At 42.2% G+C, this 21,635-nt stretch overlaps 1 protein-coding gene across 1 annotated transcript in view; it reads right to left on the bottom strand.

Moving 5' to 3' along the window:
- Window positions 1-1,778: 1,778 nt before the first annotated feature.
- The window catches only part of rfk (riboflavin kinase), a 55,057-nt gene continuing 35,200 nt past the window's right edge, over window positions 1,779-21,635 (bottom strand). Inside the window, exons 2-4 of the mRNA XM_084309288.1 lie at window positions 17,825-17,976; window positions 15,012-15,114; window positions 1,779-3,948 (exon numbers count right to left, since the gene is read on the bottom strand). Of these exons, the coding sequence (XP_084165414.1) occupies window positions 3,782-3,948; window positions 15,012-15,114; window positions 17,825-17,976 (422 nt within the window). The 3' untranslated portion in view covers window positions 1,779-3,781. The remainder of the gene's footprint in view (window positions 3,949-15,011; window positions 15,115-17,824; window positions 17,977-21,635) is intronic.

The raw sequence follows: 21,635 nt of genomic DNA, 5'->3' as shown, positions 1-21,635 counted from the left end.
TTCAGCGCGCACACGAGGACGCACGAGGGTGACTGTGAACAGAAATAAAAGAGTGCACTGGAGGCTTGCAAAACATGCCCTCGGCACTTCAGATCGGTCTATACAATCTCCCTCGCAATCTAATAGGCCCATCTGCCTGTCGATCGAAGGAAGTTAGACTACGACCAAAACCAAAAGTGAAACTGAACATGGATGGATATCAACATTGCAGAGGGAAAGGAAGCGGTGAAAAAATTGACTTTGCAAAAGTTATGAGGTAGGAAAAGTATTCAGCTTGAAGATTATAGAAGTATTCAGCTTGAAGATTATAGAATAGAAAACTCCATTGGATACCTTTAAGTACTTTTATTTTTGTAGTTATCTATGTTGAGGACAGAAATACATGCGTTATCCTCCCATTTACTTTCACTAGCATTGCTAGCAAACGCTAATAATTTCAAAATCTAATATTTTGAAAACTAAAAACACTGGTGTCGATGGTTTTCAGATGGACCGAAAGAGGCGTCGGATGTTTCTTTAAAAAAAAAAAAAACTATGCCTTTAAGTAGAGCTCAGTTCCAAAATGAGATAATAGTTATCATTGTGGTGCCTACTAGCAAGTAAAAGTCATTATGTATCCTGTATATTATAAATATTATATATTACTGTAATCATGAGCTACCCTAAAACCCATGCTCACACAATAGCAACATTTAGATTAAATAATCTGTTGTATTCTTTAAAAATATTGAGCAATGAAAATAAGTACAAGTATTTCCCCCCCAAAAACACATACAGTATGTAATGTCTTGGAATGAAACCCTTTGATTTTCTTCTGAGGAAACACAGGAAATATAGATACCGTAGGATCTCCTGAATAATAATCTCTTCAAGTCATAGTTTCTCTCTCTATATCCAAAATAATTACAATCTTAAATACATAGACTGTCCGAGATCACATGGTTCTACTCACACTATTCATTTGACAGGATTATTTACAGCGGGTACAAAGAATCTTACACATGCTCTCTCTGCCTTCAGAAAGAAATGGAACAAAGACACACACACACAAAATAGGTATTCGGGCTGGGTAAAACAAAGAAAAATATCCTATTGTTTCATGTATCTATTCATAAAATCCAAAGATCCATCTTTTAATCCCTGCCTTTTCTCAGTGAATGTGTGAAGATTTTCGCAAAACGCATTCTTTTTGAGACGTCTCTCGAAATCGAATAATCAGTGCCAAAACTCACCCTAAATAGTTTACAAGCCTGCTCGTGTCTAACCTATAGGCCACTGCTGCCTTTGGATGTGTAACGCCAGGGAAAAGCGGCCTGTTTCCTTTTTTTTTTTTTAGTTTTTGATCTTTTTCCCCCTCCATTTTCCTCCGATTTTCTCCCATCCCAATGTTAGTCTTATGCCAATTCCCAGTCCCTTCCTGGTCGCTGCGCACTTACCCCCCACAGTCAGATCATCTGGGAGAGTGGAGGCTACCACGTGCTTCCTCCGACACACGTCCAGCCAATCACCGCTTCTTTTCACCTGGCAGCGCGGATTCTCACTGAGAGGGCGTAGCATGTGGAAGGATCACACTATCCCCCTCACGTCCAATCCGCGCTTAGCAGGCGCCCCGACCGAACTGTAGGAGTCGCTGTTTACAACGACCCGGACCCACCCCGCCAGCTTCTCCCACCCTCTAATACTGCCAATTGTATTAGTGTGAACGGCCAGCCAAGCTGGTGACAACCCCGGAGCTGTGAGCTGGATTCGAACAGGCGAATCCAGCTCACAGCTCCGGGGTTGGTGACGAACGCAATCTCCGCTCGGCCATTTCAGCGCACATGTTAACCGATTGTACCGTTCAGACTGGCCGCGCTGCTGACGGCTCGCCATCTTCGTGTCGACGCCTCTGAGCAGCTGACAGGAGAGCCATACTGGTCCATAATAGCCATTTACCATGGGAAATACTAGCCATTTAATACTAGCCATTTGCCATGGGAAATACTAGCCATTTAATACTAGTCATTTGCCATGGGAAATACTAGCCATTTAATACTAGTCATTTGCCATGGGAAATACTAGCCATTTAATACTAGTCATTTGCCATGGGAAATACTAGCCATTTACCATAGAAAGAATACTAGTCATTTGCCATGGGAAATACTAGTAATTTGAGATGGGAAATACTAGCCATTTACCATAGGAAATAAGAGTCATTTGCCATGGGAAATACTAGCCATTTACCATAGAAAAAAATACTAGTCATTTGCCATGGGAAATACTAGTAATTTGAGATGGGAAATACTAGCCATTTACCATGGGAAATACTAGCCATTTAATACTAGTCATTTACCATTGGCAATACTAGTCATTTACCATGGGAAATACTAGCAATTTAATAGTAATTTACCATGGAAAATACTAGCCATTTAATGCTAGTCATTTACCACAGGAGTTAACAATCAGAACACAAAATAAGAACAGTTTTTAGTGCAGCGACATCGACAAGAACCAAAACTGCCACCGTGACGAGACAAACTAAATTACCCACAACCGCCTCTGCTGCAAAACACTACCAGGCAAACCCTAGATTTCACATATACACCAGATTTAAGTGTTTATGATTGGTAACAAATCTATTTATACTCAAATCAATGCTGCTCGATTATGGCAAAATAAATCACAATTATTTTGATTGATATTGAAATCACAATTATTAAACACGGTTACTCATTGATTTGAGAACATCGTATGACATTAGTTCTCAACCAAAGGCTGCCTTTCCGCCATCTGCTACAAGTTACCAAAGCAGTTTAAAAATGAGTGGAGGAACGTGCCGCGGAGGTGGGGTGGAGCGCACCGCTGTGAAGGAAGGGTGCGCTGCATTTACAACACAAGACAAAATGAGAGCAACGGGGCATGCGGCACAATAATGGTTTTATCTCGATTATCGCGTTTTCATGATCGTGGGAAGACAAAAAACGTGATTGACCTTGAAACCGGATTAATCGCCCAGCCCTACTTTGTACGTCAGACAATCGTTTTCATCCTAGTATGTTTTTGTACGTCACAGTGGCAAAGCAAAGACGGGACAGGACACACCGGTGGAAGATTGTAACCAAAGGGTATTGTACCTCACACCGTGTGGCTAATAGACGGAGCCCATCCACTGACTTACAAAGGAAGGTTTTATATAACCCGTCCTATTCATCCCTAACCAAACCCCACTCACGTTTGATCTCAAAATCACATACAAATCCTTGTACAAAAAGTTTAATCACTAATTCTCACCATCACAAGTAAATGGAATGAATGGCTTGCGTTGCAATATTTAGAAACATGGTTCGATTCCCCATTGACTAGTACTACCATTGCTAATGAATGCAGAAGGCTGGTATTTATTGTTAAAACAAACAAACACTAGAATGAAACCATTCTGAAGGAACTCTTTGTGAGAGGGTCTGGTTGGTGATGAATAGGAAAGGCTTTTGAAAATCTTAATTTTCCCCTTGAAATAATTTGCGGTCCGAGAAGAAAAACCAGGTTCAGTTCCACAAACCCAGAGAACCAGACCAAACCCACCAAGACACAATCAGGAAAACCGACAAGTAAAAGAATGTTGGTTGATGAACGTGCATAGCTACATTATATGGAGATGTCTTATTACAGAGAGATGAGAGCTTAGAATGACAGAAGATTATATGTATGCATGTATGTGTCTGCAGATGTCATTTTGTGTGTCAATATATTTGTGTGAGTGAGTGTGTGTGTGTGTGTGTGTGGCTCTGGAAGCAGCCAGGTGTCAGTGTCCATTGATGATGGTGTCTGTGGAGGAGTTAGAGGAGGAGGTGGTGCTGGTGCCGGGTGCAGCGGTGAAGAAGTTGTCCTCTCTCAGCTTCAGGTGCTCTGGGAGCTCCAGCTTGGCCTTGGCCTCTTCAATGTCCCCGTTAATCGCCGATTTCAGGGCCTCTGTTGGATGGACAGAGAGAGAGAGAGAGAGAAGCTTGGTATATCGATACCAAAACGATAGCCGATTGTTCCTGTGGCGTGCAGGACTATTGCCATGGACTCACTCACAGATATGGTCAGATTTTTTTATAACTCCAAAGATTAAGAAGAAAATGGAGACGAATCAGCAACCATGATCATGTGGCCACATGGATGTATAGCATACACACATATTCTGGTATTGGTACTCCTGAGGTCAAATAATGTAAAAAAAATAAAAACGATAAGGCATTGGGGCATCCCTAATTCCTCATCTCATCTCAAGATTCATATGATATCAATGACTTCTCACTAGCTTCAAAACTGAGCCCAGTATGGCCTTCAAAAGACAGTGATGGTGCAAGGTCAGGATGATATATGTAGAGCCATATGGAATCCGCGATCACGGAATCGCGGAATTGAGCAATAAAAATGGAATCAACTATTAAATTTTTTTTTTTTTTTATGTTGCGAGACTTGTACAGCACTTTGTTCAACTTTGTCAGTGCTGTAAAGTTTAAACCTTTTTAAATCTTAGACAAACAAAACACTTTGCTTTCATGAAATATTGTAAGCCGTCATTTGAGGCTTTATAAAAGCAGCACAATGAACACAAATCTGTCAGTGCCGAGTCCGACCTCATCTTAAATAACAAACAGCATTGCTTGTTGTAGTTAACAAAGAGAGGCAGGGTTGATTTTGCAAAAATATATATCATTTTTTTTTTTTAATAATCAAATTTTATTTTCATATTTGAATCCCATGCCCATCGAACGAAGCTTCGAAGCTTCAAAGTATTTAAGACAGCCCTATTAAATGGACTGTTATATCTTATTAAATTGTGGACATTTATATTCATTCCCACTTATCAGACACTATTTCTGATGGTAAAATGAGTGTACAAAGCAAAATACAGAATTCTGAAATATTAAAACGGAAAAAACTGAATTTGGAAAAAAATAAAACGGATTTCATATGGCTCTAGATATATGGGCTGCTAGTAGAATATATGGGGAGCACAGTAGAATGCTGCCCTTGCCACACATTAGCCGTATTAACAATACCAGTAGGGGGCGCTCCGGTTACACCGTCTCTAGTAAAGAGGGGAGGGGGGGAGAAACAGCCCAGTGCAGACGGTTGTTAAATTGTTCCATTCTCTGCTTGATATAATTAATCAAATGTCCAAACAAATTGTATCATCAAATTCAGATGATAAATAAAACGTTGACACTTGTAAAGGCATGATGACAAGCGGAGAATAATTATGTTAACACTTTCAGTGCCAGCACGATTTAGTGCTTGAATGCCCACCTAATCTATATTTTAAATTATTATGTGTCTAATCTGCCCGTCGCTTATCAATGACTCGTTTTCCAGTCAACATTGTCGAAGCGGATTGTTTTATTATCGGTTCATTTTCGTTTTATAGCATTTTGAAAAGCCCTCGTTTTCAAGGAAAATATAAATATTCCATGATAAAAGACGTTTACTGGAATATTCTAGAATACACAAAAACGTTGTCATTTTTCGGCCTATTTATGAATCATTTTCAAATAAACGCTAGATTATCGATAGTATATGTGTACGTATGCACGCTATATAGGCGATCTGAAAAATCGATTCTTATTTCCTGATCGCTCGCACAGCCACACACACACACATAGGGGAAAAGCTTATATCTCCGTGAAAAAGAGGTCTGATTATCCTAAGACTGGTAAAATAGATTCCTTACCTGAGATCAGATGTTATCCAAAAAGATTATTCCAATTCCTGATTGCCATTCCAAATATCGATCGCTTTTATTGATCCAACGCTACATACTGTACATATGTATTCCACGCTGTTCTGAGGGTCCACAATGAATCCGATCGGCTCGGGTTACATGCCTGAGAAGTAAAATATGGATTCCGGATTAATCCATTTTCATTGAGTCCATTCCAAAAGGGTGCATTACCATCTGGGAGACGATAGGGGGCGTTTTTCCACATCTGAGCTCCTACAGGGGCTGCATACCAACGAGAGACTCGGTTGATGAAATATGAATTCAAAAAAATAAAACGCTAATAAACGTTGTGGGCATTCAGGCATTGGGCTGATAAAATGTGATATGACGTGATGGGCACTGAAAGTGTTAACGTTGGGAAACACACACCAACCTTCTTCCGGGCAAATTTCCTCTACTTTAGTTAGCCTAATCAATATGATCAATGGATTCACGTGAACAATAAATAAACAATAAATAAATAAATAAATAAACAGTAAGACTGTTGAACACATTATAGGGGCAGCCTAGCCCCTTTCGTGACTGTGATGCACGCCAACAAGGTTTGGCCGAGTGAATACACAGTCACTTGCTCCTCAAAGGGAAACCAACCTAGATTTACCATGAACAGGGCTTGACATTAACTTTTCAGATATTTTACTTGTCCGAAAGCTAAACTTACTTGTCCGAAATGTACTTGTGAAAATAAAGGCCTATTAAAAAATGTATAAAACCGACAAGAGATTTGGACAATTATTATGATTTAATAACTTAAACACAGTGTGTGTGCATTTGTGTGTGTGGGGTATATAATTTATGATCAGTCCTCCAGCTCATCTTCACTCCACATCAGCACCAGCTCATCTTTCTCATCTCCCCTCTCTTGACGAACAGGGGTTAAACCCTGGTCTACGCCTATAGTTGTATAGTTGTTATTACGGTATAGTTGTTATTGCCATAAATAACACCATTCAAATAAATAATTGTATTTGTAATAATCTTTTTAACAATAGGCACATTAGATCAACAGGTAACAACAAAACAATACATTTTTATTAAACATTCTATTAAACATTCTGATATTTTCACGGGGCTCGTGCCACTGCAGCGAGCACTCAGAAGATGCTCGCCGTTTGTCCAGGACAAGAAATATTGACGTACAGAGATTGAGAGTTTCCAGTGTGACACTGTGAGACAGGCACTTTCTGATCAGATGGAATAACGTTACTATTAGTTCGGGGAATATATGTATATATATTTAATTTTTTTACTTGTCCAGTCGGACAAGTTCAATTGTATTATGCTTGTCCGACCATTTTTTTTACTTGTCCCGGACAATAGGACAAGCCTTAATGTCAAGCCCTGATGAAGGACTGGTTCTAACCGAACCATTCGTTATACAAGTATCACAGATACATTTCAAAGGTACTCACAGTTGCACAAGGGTTTCGAACAGAGAAGCGCTAGGGTTTGAAAGCTCGCCGTTGCTAATAAACATTTTAAATAATTTTTATAAACTGGTCAATACAGTGGCGGCCAGTGATGCCACAGATTACTTGTAAAAGTAATCCGATTACTGATTACTCCTTTAAAAAGTAATCCAAGTTACTTTACTGATTACTTGATTATCAGAGTAACTTAGTTACTTTGAAAGTAACTAGGTTACGAAGTCGTCGTCGTTCCCCCAACAGGTTTTTTTTAAACGCTTTATTGAAAGTGCATTAATTGTTTTTAACTTGTTTCTCTGCACATAACGTAAATTGTTAAACTAGTGCTTCAGCTTCTGTACCATCAAGTATGGTAAAGCAACAGTCTATGATGCTCACAGCATTAGAGCAGCCAGCCAGTGGTTTTACAAAACCAGTGTATCCATTCACATCTAACAAATGCAGGCTGAACTATTCAATTATATCAACTGTAACTATTAAATTGTTTTTATAAATGTCTCTCTATAAACATACAATCAGTCTCTCTTTAACATGTAAATTAACTGTAAATCTGGCAAATAAGAGCTTTTGCTCTGCCACCATCAAATATACATTAATCAAAAGGGAAAGAAACAATCTCTCTCTTTTGCTGTTTGGCTGGCCTCCGAGTCCTCCTGTACCTAGTCGAAGCGTCGGCTAGTGTTGTGATTCCAGATGCTTTCAATGCAATTGGATGTGCTGTTTTTAGCGGTAGACAGTATTTTGACTGAGGCTACGTTTAGACGAGTGTTTTGGGGTGGAAGTCTGAACAGAAACCGCAAAAGTCTTCTTGCGGTTTCACTTTTAATTTTGCGTGTAGACAAGCGTTTTGGGGTGGAATTCTCAGACGAATGCAGACGAGGCTGTAACAACGGAGCCCTGCTGTCACACGATTGGCGCATATGTCACATGACGTGCTGTGAAGACCCGCCCTACTCTGCCTCTGATTCGCAGACTGTGGATGGGGAATGTGATTGGACCAAAGCAGAGTCACTCACAGACAGAGAGTCCAGTCACGCCGCGGGACACATTCTTGTGTAACCCTTTCACTGCCACACTACGTCACTCCCAAATAAGAAAAACAGCTCAAAATGTATTTTTGACTATCGAAAACGAAATAAAATACTGCATTCCGCCTGCATTATGAATTTATGATGAGATAGTAACGAAATAGTAACGCACAGCCACTTGGACAAATAACTGCAATCAGATTACTGGCTTTTAAAGATTAACGCGTTAGATTACTATTTTCGGGGAAAAGTAATCAGATTACAATAACGCGTTACTTAGTAACGCGTTACCGGCATCACTGGTGGCGGCTGAGTGCCGTAGTGGGCAAGGCGCTCGCCACTAACACAGGAGATGCTGGTATCGAGCCCAGCTCTCTGCGTTGCTACCGGCTTGGCCGGTCGTCATACTAACACAATTGGCAGTGTTAGAGGGTGGGAAAGCCGGTGGGTGGGGATTGGACGTTGTGGACAGCGACTCCTACAGGTCGGTTGGTGCGCCTGTACAGCAGAATCAGGAAGTATCGGGGGCAGCGTGAGCCTCCCACGCGTTACTCCTCGCCACTGAGAGATCGAGCTGCGCAGGTGAAAAGATGCGACAGCTGCCTCCTCGTGTACCGGAGGGGACACGTGATGCAAGGCTTGGTCCTCACTGCAGCCGTCCAGTGGGAGGCATAGTCTAGCAACGTTCGAGACAGGGGAGGGGAGAATTGAAGAGAGGCGAAATTGGGATGGGAGAAAAACAGAAAAATAAGGAGAAAAAGTGGATCAAAAAAATAAATGAACTGGTCAATACAGCTTTATTTCCGGCATTGGGTGTCTGATGTGCATGTGATCACAGCGCAGGCGCACCAGGCAGCCAAATACGGAAATAACGCCGTTTTGAGCAGTGTTGACCAGTAGTTGACCTCCCTATACCCCTCCACCCTCTCCTCTGACATACTATCCGTTCTACCTTTGAGTGACAACTTCTCTGCTCTCCCCACAGAGATGGCAACCTCCACCCTCCTCTCAGCCCTAGCAACCTCCTTCGACAAGCTCTGTCCCCTCGTTGAGAAACCTGCCGGCCGTTCCCCACCCAGTCCATGGCTGACCAGTAGTTGACCAGGGAGGGGAGAATTGAAGAGAGGCGAAATTGGGATGGGAGAAAAACAGAAAAATAAGGAGAAAAAGTGGATCAAAAAAATAAATGAACTGGTCAATACAGCTTTATTTCCGGCATTGGGTGTCTGATGTGATCACAGCGCAGGCGCACCAGGCAGCCAAATACGGAAATAACGCCGTTTTGAGCAGTGTTGACCAGTTTATAAAAATTCTTTAAAATGTTTATTAGCTTTCAAACCCTAGCGTTTCTCTGTTCGAAACCCTCGTGCAACTGTGAGTACCTTTGAAATGTATCTGTGATTCTTGTATAATGAACGGTTCTGTTAGAACCAGTCCTTCATGGTAAATCTAGGTTGGTTTCCCATTGAGGAGCAAGTGACTGTGGATTCACTCGGCCAAACCTTGTTGGCGTGCATCACAGTCACAAAAGGGGCTAGGGGCAGCCCTGAAGACCAATGGAATAGACTGATCAGCGAATACTTTGACAACATCAGTTAACTTTGGCCCCCCACCCTGCGGTCAATTACGCAGCACGAATGTTCATGTTGATCTGCGCTTGCGATTGAATGGAAACTAGTCCCCATTTCAATTCAAAACTTCATTCCAGAGGGGGAGGGGGAGAACAGCTCAGTGCTGCGGTTAAGTTGATCCACTTGACCCGCATCCCGCAACAGAAGAAAAAAAATCCGCATTTCAATGAAGTCATGCTTAAAATGTTATATTACACATATTAGCAGAGGTGGGCCATCAGGGCCAGCAAAGCCTTCTCTGCTGACATAAATTAAGATTTTGTTGATCACAATCTTTAAAAACTCATAACACAAACTGCCTATAAATTGTTATCTCCGCAAACGACAGGATGACGCCAGTCTACTCCACTGCTCTATTTATAATCTATAAGGTTGTCTTAACTTCATCATCATAAGTTATGCATATCAAATTTATATATATATTTTTCATTGTGTGCTATAGCTTTCGAGACCCATTTCTGAACGCTGTGGCTATCCTATCAACGCTGCAAATCAGGGACAGACATCACAGCATTCTGTCAGGCTTTGCACCTCCTGGTGGCATATAACAGAACAGCACTTCATTGAGAAATGACATTCAAATCAACTGGGTCAGCGCAGCATATTGCTGATGGTAGAATGGTCGACAGATCAGTCTGCTCCATCTGTATGGGCTGTTAGAATTAGCTGGTTACATATGGGTTGCTAGCATTGGCTGGTTACATATGGGCTGTTACAATTAGCTGGTTACATGTGGGTTGCTAGCATTAGCTGGCTACATATGGGCTGTTAGAATTAGCCGGTTACATATGGGTTGCTAGCATTAGCTGGCTACATATGGGCTGTTAGAATTAGCCGGTTACATATGGAAGATGGTACCCCCCTCCTTCTAATGGGCGACTTCAACCTACCTGACTCATCTCAGTCGGACACAGTGGTCTCCCTTCTACAATCCTTTGACCTGACTTCCACTGCCATGCCTCCCACCCACAAAGCAAGCAACTCCTTGGATCTCATATTTGCCCGTAACTCCAGCATCATTAACACCACGGTAACTCCCCTGCATGTATCTGACCATTCCTTCATATCCTTCTCACTAACTCTCATGCTTAACCGAAAGGCCTTCACCCCAACTCAAACCGTCTCACTCAGACGCAACCTGCCCTCCCTATACCCCTCCACCCTCTCCTCTGACATACTATCCGTTCTACCTTTGAGTGACAACTTCTCTGCTCTCCCCACAGAGATGGCAACCTCCACCCTCCTCTCAGCCCTAGCAACCTCCTTCGACAAGCTCTGTCCCCTCGTTGAGAAACCTGCCGGCCGTTCCCCACCCAGTCCATGGCTGACGGATGCAGTGAGAGAACAAAGACAGGTCCTGAGAGCAGCTGAGAGGAAGTATAGAAAGTCACGCCTCACTGGTGACAGACACATATCACAACCTCTTGTTAACATTCTCCAAAACTTTCTTTCACCATAGGATCGAGGCCTCTGCCAAGAACCTTCGCAAACTGCATGCTACCATGTCCTCCCTCCTCACTCACCCCCCCCCACCTCACCCCCTCCAACTTTCTCTGCCGAAGACTTTGCGATCTTCTTTGAGGTAAAAGTAGAGAACATCCACAGCTCATTCTCCCAACCCCCATCCATTCCAAATACTCAATCGATCTCATCCTTCACTCTGTCATCTTTCAATCTCTCCCATTACAGAAGCAGAGACCCTGACTCTGGTAACGTCGAAACGTCCGACTACATGCCAGCTGGACCAGTTACCCTCCCCACTCCTCCAGACCATAGCACCAGACATCCTCCCATTACTAACTGCAACCATCAACTCCTCCCTCAACTCGGGGGTGGTCCCCACCTCCCTAAAACAAGCCAGAGTCACACGCTCATTAAAAAAAAAAACCCTGAACCCCACCTTCATAGGCAACTATCGTCCTGTCTCTCTTCTCTCCTTCCTTTCTAAAACACCTGAACGTGCTGTATCCAACCAACTTACTGCTCATCTCTTACAGAATTACCTCCTAGACCCTAATCAGTCAGGCTTCCGGACTGGCCACTCCACAGAAACGGCCCTCATTGCGGTCACAGAGGCACTTCACTTAGCAAAAGAAAAAGGCCTCTCCTCTGTCCTGATTCTCCTAGATCTATCTGCAGCCTTCGACACAGTCAACCATCAGATCCTCCTTGCTTCCCTCGCAGGAATGGGAGTGGCTGGCTCTGTGCTGACATCATACCTCAATGACCGCTCCTACCAAGTGTCATGGAGAGGGACCCTGTCGGCGGGTGTCCCCCAGGGCTCGGTCCTAGGACCCCTTCTCTTCTCCCTCTACACTAAATCACTGGGTAACATTATTATCACGTCTCATGCCTTCTCGTATCATTGTTATGCCGATGACTCAACCAGGGGAGGAAACTAACTTTTTGGCTTACCAGCCAACTGGCGAGTATGTGATTTTTTTTACCAGCCAAACTGATTTTTTACCAGCCATAAATAAATCGCTAATTGTGATAATTACGTCTTTGTATGTCTTCGTCTAAATAGATTTTCAATCATAGTAATAATCACACTGTGTCTCTACTCTTTAAAATATTAGCATAAAACATATATTAATCACACCGTCTCTACTCTTCAAAATATTAGGATATCACATATTAACACTTTCAGTGCCGTTCACGTAGATCTACGGTTCTGTCGTCCGATCGTTGAGTGCCTACGTTTCTGTCACGGTATTTCTTTTATTATCCATATCCATTCTAATTCAGCGGGGCACCTTGTGCATACTGTTCTGAGTGTGTCTAAGCTGGCAGACGGTATTATACCGCCCTCTAACGCCTTCGGCCAGTAATGCACCCGGTTAGAAACGGGTTCGTTTATTTTCTATACTGAGCTGCGGCGTGGGGGCGGGTCCTAAACACTCCGGCAAAACACACGCTTATAGGGATGGCTTGGACAACTGACCCCGCCCGCCCGTTGAAGAGCAATGCCCAATAACGTCGGAGGCACGATCGCTGTGGATAACTGGAATGGCGATGAGATTATTGGATTATTTTTTTTTCATTACTTCAGAGACCAGGTAAGGACACTATATATGAAAGCTTGCGTTGATCTGATATTTATTTCTACTGTGATTGAAGCTATATGTGTTTATGTGTCTGGCTGTTCTGCCGTTGGGATGCAGGAGGGAAGGGGGGGGGGGGGGGGGGCGCCGGTCTAAACCACATTGCATGCGTGCACCACAAAGGATGATAGTGATGATCTAGCGTTGATTTCAGGAAGATCCGATAATCAGGTGAAAAATGACAACGTGTTTATTGAATTACACAAAAACGCTGTTTGTGTCTTTTCCCTGGAATTGTTCAGAAGCGGCCGGACTATGTTCATATTCAAAACGGTATCAAACGGAAATGTACGGATGAAAAAAAAAATATATTTGCACGTTGACCAGAAGTAGCTCAATGAGACTCGAGGGTGTTATTAGACCCATAGCGATACTATAAAATATAGGTTTAGTTCTACAAACTACAACTATGTTTACATGGGGTTAATGGGCGGCACGGAAGTGGTCACTTCCCGGAAGGGGCGTGGCACTCAATGTGTTAACATGAAAGAGGGAACTATTCTGGACTGGGTTGGGCTGAACTGGGTAGTGAAAGATGCTGGACTGGGTTGGGCAGGGAAAGTTGGGCTGGTCTAGGTTGGACTGGGTTGGGCTGGACTGTGAAAGAACCAAGCATTTCACTATAATGTAATAGCTAAATAAAACAAAACTTGACTTGTTACATTTGCACTCTGGTTGGATGCCAACGTATTCTGGTTGTACTGTACTGTACTTGTGCTGTATGATGACAATACATTGGAATCGAATCTCATGTCAACGCTAGGGGTAGCCCCTTTCGTGACTGCGATGCAAGCCAGGGGCTCGAATACGCAGTCACTTATTGCTCCGTAGTAGCCAGGTTAATTTGCACCACCAAGCACTGCTTAAAAGCTAGCGGTGGGTCCAAAATATATCAGATATAAATTTCAAAAGGTACCCAGCGTTCCATTAGGGTTTCACACACACACACACGGCGGGGTTTGAAAGCTTGGCGTTGCTAATAAACATTTTAAATAATTTTTATAAACGAGTAAAAGAAATCACTGAGCTAGCCTTGGCTAAAATGGCTGCTTCTGCATTTTCACGCAGGAGCGCTGTGATTGCTGGCTGCTTTGTCACGTGCCTGCCCTGGTGCGCCCAGCAATCACAGCGCTCCTGCATGCAAATGCGGAAGCAGCCATTTTAGCCAAGGCTAGCTAGCATTAGCTGGTAGGGGTGTAACTGTACACAAAATCCACGGTTCGGTACGTACCTCGGTTTTGAAGTCACGGTTCGGTATTTTTTCAGTACAGTGGGGGGGGGGGGGGGGGGGGGGGGGGGGATACAAAGAAATTGCTTTTCATTTATCTATTTATTTAACTGTATTAAACAATATAAAACGAATTGGCCATAATTGACTGAGCTGAGGTTGATCACATGATGTACTCGAGTACTCGTGGAGGAAAAGGCTGTACAAAATAAACGTCTTTTCCGGTGTTTTAGACTTTTATTTTGAAGCCCACCGACCGGAGCTTTTCCGGTATTTTAGACTTTTATTTTGAAGCCCACCGACAATAGCCCTTAGCCAAAACAACAATAAACCTTATTGAAAAGTTGGCGGGAAAAAAGGAGATGAAAGATGAGACCCACTCCTATCCGAGCTCCGCATATTCTCAGTCCTTGCTCCACAATGGTGGAATGAACTTCCCACCAGTTAGGACAGCCGAAACCCGACCAATCTTTTGCGTGGGCTAGAAACTGTCCTCCATCATGCACTCTTCTATACTAATATGTCTTTACAACTATGCACTCAACACTGCAGCACCCAAATGTTTGATGATTGTTACTCAGCTGTAAGAGTTGTACCGTCGTACATAACTTGTAAGTGGCTTTGGATAAAAGCGTCAGCTAAATGACAGAATGTAAATGTAAATTCAAGTCAGCTGTTTATGAGAATAAAGAAATTCTGAAACACTGTATTCTGTATTTTAAACGGAGTTAAAAAAAATTAACATGTGCACAGAGAGAACTGGAAAAATGACCATAATAAGGTCGGTTTAAGGTTTAAGGTTCAATACCCAGCCCAGAGTGTTTGTATGTGCGTGTTCTCTTACCTAGTGAGTGGAAGGTCCTCTCAGGACGGATGTAGTCGACCATGACCACACTGAGAATCTGACCGTAAAAGTCTTCTTTGAATTTGTGGATCACATGGGTCTCCTAAAAGCAACAACACACACTTTAATACAAAGTACAAATTCAAATCCTCTGCAGGTGGGGCTGTGACTTTAAGTGAAAGGTAAGAAAAGATAAGATGGCCTTTATTGTCCCTGTTGGGGAATTACTTTATTTGCGCTCTTTCGCGATCATGATGGGGTCTTTTGACGCCCCAATACATCCATGTTGCATTGCAGCCTTTATAGTAATTGCACCCTGCGTGGTCGGCACACCCACGCTTTACCCACAGGCTCTGACAAGTGCATGTTGTATCATGCACTCATACTCTCATACACCTACACACATCCAGGCATACACTCACCAGTGCATATTACTCAGACATTTGAAGGACCGCAAAGGAAATAAGCTGTAAGCTTTCTTGCATTTTTATCCTTTTGATAATGGTGGGCCTCTATGTATATATGTTCATTATCAATAAAGATCTCGATCTATCTACCATAGACTTCTTGGTGTTTTTGTAGTAGGGGTTCCATCTGTTACTACTACTGACCATAGACTTCTTAGTGTTTTTGTAGTAGGGGTTCCATCTGTTACTACTACTGACCATAGACTTCTTAGTGTTTTTGTAGTAGGGGTTCCATCTGTTACTACTACTGACCATAGACTTCTTAGTGTTTTTGTAGTAGGGGTTCCATCTGTTACTACTACTACTGACCATAGACTTCTTAGTGTTTTTGTAGTAGGGGTTCCATCTGTTACTACTACTGACCATAGACTTCTTAGTGTTTTTATAGTAGGGGTTCCATCTGTTACTACTACTGACCATAGACTTCTTAGTGTTTTTATAGTAGGGGTTCCATCTGTTACTACTACTACTACTTATCATAGACTTCTTAGTGTTTTTATAGTAGGGGTTCCATCTGTTACTACTACTTATCATAGACTTCTTAGTGTGTTTATAGTAGGTGTTCATCCGTTACTACTACTAACCATAGACTTTAGTGTTTTTGTAGTAGGTGTTCATCTGTTACTACTACTAACCCATAGACTTCTTAGTGTTCTTGTAGTAGGTGTTCATCTGTTACTATTACTACTACTAACCATATACTTCTTAGTGTTCTTGTAGTAGGGGTCAGGGTTCGAAATTAACGGGGGCTTGGGGCAAAATGCCTGTGAAAATGGACAAAATGCCCTCGAAAATCAGTTAAGGGGGGCACAAAATGCCCCCGACAGTTGACTATTTATATATATATGGAGAGGGTTTCCGTTGTCCGGTAATTACCGTTTTTTTACCGGGGAAATCTGTTGAAGTCCGACATATTTAAATATCTCCGGTCTTAATGTCCTGTGAAAATAATTCCCTCGCGACCTGTGCTGGATTAGCAAGAAGCATGCAACTGCAGAGCCGCAGAGCTCACAGTTGTGCCCGCACAGTGCAATACTCCAATTCAGCCATTGGGTGGGTGGCGCTGCTGAGCGGTCCCCAGACCGGACCTGATAGCGCCGCTGGCTCTGCGGCTCTGCAGTTGCAATAATATGACTTCTACTGGTGTATCATTTGTACACCATTAATTTATCAATACATTAATTCATCAATAACCTACGTATTATTACCATGCTACTTATCTTCATTATTATTAACAGGAACAATTTAAATAAATAACGTTAGTTGGAGAACTTAAGGTTTAGTGGCCGTTTGTCATTAACTAATAAATGAACAATGCGCCACGATGCACCTACTAGTGTTTTTATACTCGGGTAACAAAATAAGTTGTGGGTGTTGACAGTTTAATGTCCAGGCTACAGCTGATGTAGTTTATAAGGTTTATTGTCCAAAGAAAATGATGGTCGAGAACAGAAGTTTGCGTCTTCAGTGAAAAAACACTCTCAGCAGGTGCATAATACTTGTCCAATCGGTGGCAGTGAACGTATTGTAGCGATCAGTCATGCAGTAATGTCGGGAAGAATGAGGAGATGTTGTATTCGTATATATGGTGGTTTAATTCCAGCTCAATATGGGTTTTACAGGTTAATATTCCCTCGTAAAGCACAACACAGCTACCTGCTAATACGCTAGCTTCACAACAAATTAACATCCGGTCCGTCCTCCTATATCTCCCTCCGGGGGGAAACAAATAACCACACCCCCAGCTAGACAGAGCGACACATTATTATACCTGAACGGTCGGCTCTGGTGTGGGGGGGCCAGGCGATTGTCGTTGAGCGACAGACGATCGCATCGCCAGGCGACGTTGGTCGCTCGCCGTGTGCAGACCACTTTATGGCCCCCAAGATGCCTCATGCTCTTGATTTGATTTATTAATTTTTTAAGGCTGTTACCTCTCTGTTGTTCAGGCTGTTACATCTGTTTAATTTAACCAAATCTTTACATTTCAGATTTTGACTTTTAACAAAAACAATTGGTATGATCTCTATAATCAGCAAGCATGATGTACAACCCTTATAGCTATTTTTTTTGCAGTATGCTTATCTTTTGTAGGTTGGTTTTATATGTATTCACAATATGAGCTGTGTTGTGAATGTGAATAAAATAATAAAATGAAGTTAACTGTTTGGTCATTAATTGAGTTGTATTAAATCAAATAAGGATGTTTAATAACCGTTTATCATAAAAATGCAGTGCCCGCGAAATACAAAAAAATAAAAATCTATTAAGGGGGGCAAAAAAGCCATTTATTTTTATTTAATTTTTTCTAACCCTGGTAGGGGTTCATCTGTTACTACTACTAACCATAGACTTCTTAGTGTTTTTGTAGTAGGGGTTCCAGCCGATGCTCATCACCATCTTGTGGATGTCTCCGTTCCCTATGCAGGCCAAGCCGTAGTAGATCCCTGTCTTGATGTCGGCCGGTAGGTGTTCCACCACAGAATCTGGGAAGTTGGCTGGAGGTGGAAAGGTCAGATTAGATGAGATCAGATTTCCTTAGTCTTGTCTTGCGTACAAAGAAAATGCAGTAATTGATAAAAAATCTATACAGTAATCAAACCTATTACTGTATTACTATTACAAACCTATTACTCTGTCCTATGTCCTAGACCCTATATGACTATATCAGAAGGATTAACCACCCTACACAGGTACATATCACACCATTGGAATGCAAACATCAGTGTTTTGAATAATAAAAACATTTAATAATAACAATGTTTATCTGCTACCTAGAAGCTACAGTGGCTTGGTGAAACCATTTAATCTGTCCTTGGTAGTAGCCTACCTTTGAATGATCCTAGGTAGCAGGGTTCGAAATTAACGGGGGCTTGGGGCATAATGCCCTTGAAAATGGACAAAATGCCCTCGAAAATCAGTTAAGGGGGGCACTTAATGCCCCCGACAGTTTACTAATTATATATATTTATCCGGTAATGGAGCGTCTGTGTATCGTACGGTTCAGATGACGCGCAAATAAAAAAAATCATTTGGCGGAGCCGGTGTTCTGCACTGGCTGCAGGCAGCAGCAGCAGCACTGCAGCCAGGTGCTAGTCAGTTTGTGTAAAAATGGCAAGCACAATATAAATCAATCTTCATTACGACTTTAAAAACATAGCCATTAACATTACATAGGCCTACACACATCTTGCCATAGCGTTAGCAGTTTGTACAATGTTTGTAGCTGTTAGCTAGCTAGCCCTTCACAACAACAGCTAACACCGTAGCTACTAGCTACTGTAGCAGAGGAGGAAATGGGAGTCTGAGAGGCGGGGTGTTTAAAGACAATGATAGGCGTTTATTTAACATCCAAGAAGGCTAACATACAACTGTGTTTTACTAACTCCAACCGGGACTATTATCGCTTTCGCGCTGCTTGTTGATGTTATGAACTGCTCCTAACGTGACCGGAGCTGAAGGTGCCACACGCTAAAATGTCCGTGGGGACCCAGCGGCGTGAATATTAAAGGCAACCAACTTGTGTTCGGCTTTTCTCTGATTGGCCGCGCCCCCCCGCCCCCACGCGCAGGCAAGCGGCAGTCGTCCCACGTCCCAAATGAAATCCAAGGAGCAAGCAAGCGGCAGCGCGGGCAACCAACTTGTGTACCAACGCACTTGTGTTGGGCTGCTGTTCCAACGCACTTGTGTTGGGCTGCTGTTCCAACGCACTTGTGTTCAGCTGCGGTAGCAGTGGAGCGCTATGAAATGCGCTGAACTAGAAAGCGTAACGTTATTATGTTTCGCGTTTTTAACAACCAACTACCAGATTCACTCGTGTATAAACAAAGCCCATACAGTTATGAAATGCGCTGAACTAGAAAGCGTAACGTTATTATGTTTCGCGTTCCATTGATTAACGCCATTACCTGCTGTGCTGTAGGAAGCAGAGGTACAGTAAGTTACAGTAGGTGTAGGTTACATGTTTAATCAAAGCCAATACAATTTTTTAGATGAATGATTGTGGATATAATATAGAAAACACATCATTATGATATTGTCAGATGGCGCAAAATACAATGGTGAGTGAGAAATATATCTCCAGTGATAAAACCCAGTGCTCTATGTCTCTATGATACACAGCGTGGATGGGCTTTCAGAGGGAGAGGCATGACTTCGCGACAGCCATATTAGACACTCACTGTACATCAGTGTGGAACTGTAACGTTATATGTTATTTCGCCCGTGGAGGCTGCTGAGCCTGAAGCGCCAGCGGTGGTTTATCCCCGGCTTCCGTGCGCCGCCCGCGGCTTGACTCGGTTCAGCTCCAGCAGCAGCAGCGGCCGTTCCTCCGTTGTAGAAGCCCTTCAATGACAGCGCTCTCATATTTTGCGAATGCATAAACTATATCTTAAATTATGGCTATGTGTCTAATATGGCTGTCGCTTATCAATGACTTCGCGACAGCCATATTAGACACATCGCCATAATTTAAGATATAGTTTATGCATTCGCAAATATGAGAGCTCTGTCATTGAAGTGGGTGGTGGCAGCATTACTAACAGTAGCGATTTTTATTGTTTTGTCATGACCAAACATAATCCCAACATAGATAGGAGGTGTACTGTATGTCAAATGTCGGTCATGTGGTGGAAGAGTTTAGTACAGTCACACAACAGAACACCGCTGGTTTCGACCAGCGCTTCTGCCGCGTCTCTCTTGCCGCAAGGGCGTGTGCTAGTGGATTGATTGATTGGCCGTGTGGCCAATCAGAGAAACGCTGAACGAAAAGCTGAACACAAGTTGGTTGCCTTTAATATTCACGCGACCCGGCGCCAACCCATAGATAGTTCCAACTCACCGAATTACGTAATCCACCACAGTTGCACTCAATATTTAAATAATGTTAGTCTAAATAAATGTAGACAGAAACATAATAATTTCAAGCAGAAAACGAATCTTTCCATTAAGAACTGACAATCAGGGAATTTAAACATGGTTGACATTGTTTTTGTGCGTTTATATTAATTAAAGAAAGGAAAGTCTAGTGCTGGCTGAGCATATTGTTTGTTTGCACTAAGTTAATACTTTGACAAATGTAGCCTATATTTTTCAGTCAGTTCAGTCTTTGTGTGCCAAACATTATTTAAGGCTGTAAACACTGTAAACCTTTTATTTTATTTTTAATAAATGAGAAGCATGTTTAGATTTGAGTGTTAAATTTTTTTTTAATAAAAATTAACGTATATCGAACTGAAAACCGTGACCTCAAAATCGTGATACGAACCAAACCGTCCATTTTGTGAACCGTCCCACCCCTACCGTTTATCATAAAAATTCAGTGCCCCCGAAATACAAAAAAAAGCCCCCGAAAATCAATTAAGGGGGGCAAAAAAAGCCCTTGAATTTTTATTTCTAACCCTGCTAGGTAGCACCCTTCAATGGTCCCTACTGGCTGAGTGGAATTAATCCATACTAGAAAATATCTGATTTGACACCTTTATGCTAATAAAACAAATACTGCACAATAGGGGTGTAACCAGGGTTAGAAATTAAAAAGTTTTTTCAAGGGCTTTTTTTGCCCCCCTTAATTGATTTTCGGGGGCTTTTTTTTGTATTTCGGGGGCACTGAATTTTTATGATAAACGGTAGGGGTCGGACGGTTCACAAAATGGACGGTTCGGTTCGTATCACGGTTTTGGGGTCACGGTTTTCGGTTCGGTTCGATATACGTTAATTTTTATTAAAATCTAAACATGCTTCTCATTTATAAAAAAATAAATAAAAAGGTTTACAGTGTTACAGTGTTTACAGCCTTAAATAATGTTTGGCACACAAAGACCGAACTGACTGAAAAATATAGGCTACATTTGTCAAAGTATTAACTTAGTGCAAACAAACAATATGCTCAGCCAGCACTAGACTTTCCTTTCTTTAATAAACAAAAAAAAACTGTCAACCATGTTTAAATTCCCTGATCGTCAGTTCTTAATGGAAAGATTTGTTTTCGGCTTGAAATTATTATGTATCCGTCTACATTTATTTAGACTAACATTATTTAAATATTGAGTGCAACTGTGGTGGATTACGTAATTCGGTGAGTTGGAACTATCTATGGGTTGGCGCCGGGTCCCCACGGACATTTTAGCGTGTGGCACCTTCAGCTCCGGTAACGTTA

The sequence above is a fragment of the Notolepis coatsorum genome (genome assembly GCF_963971535.1).
Source record: "Notolepis coatsorum genome assembly, chromosome: 2".
Lineage (NCBI taxonomy): Eukaryota > Metazoa > Chordata > Actinopteri > Aulopiformes > Paralepididae > Notolepis > Notolepis coatsorum.
This window is presented reverse-complemented; position numbering and strand designations above follow the sequence as displayed.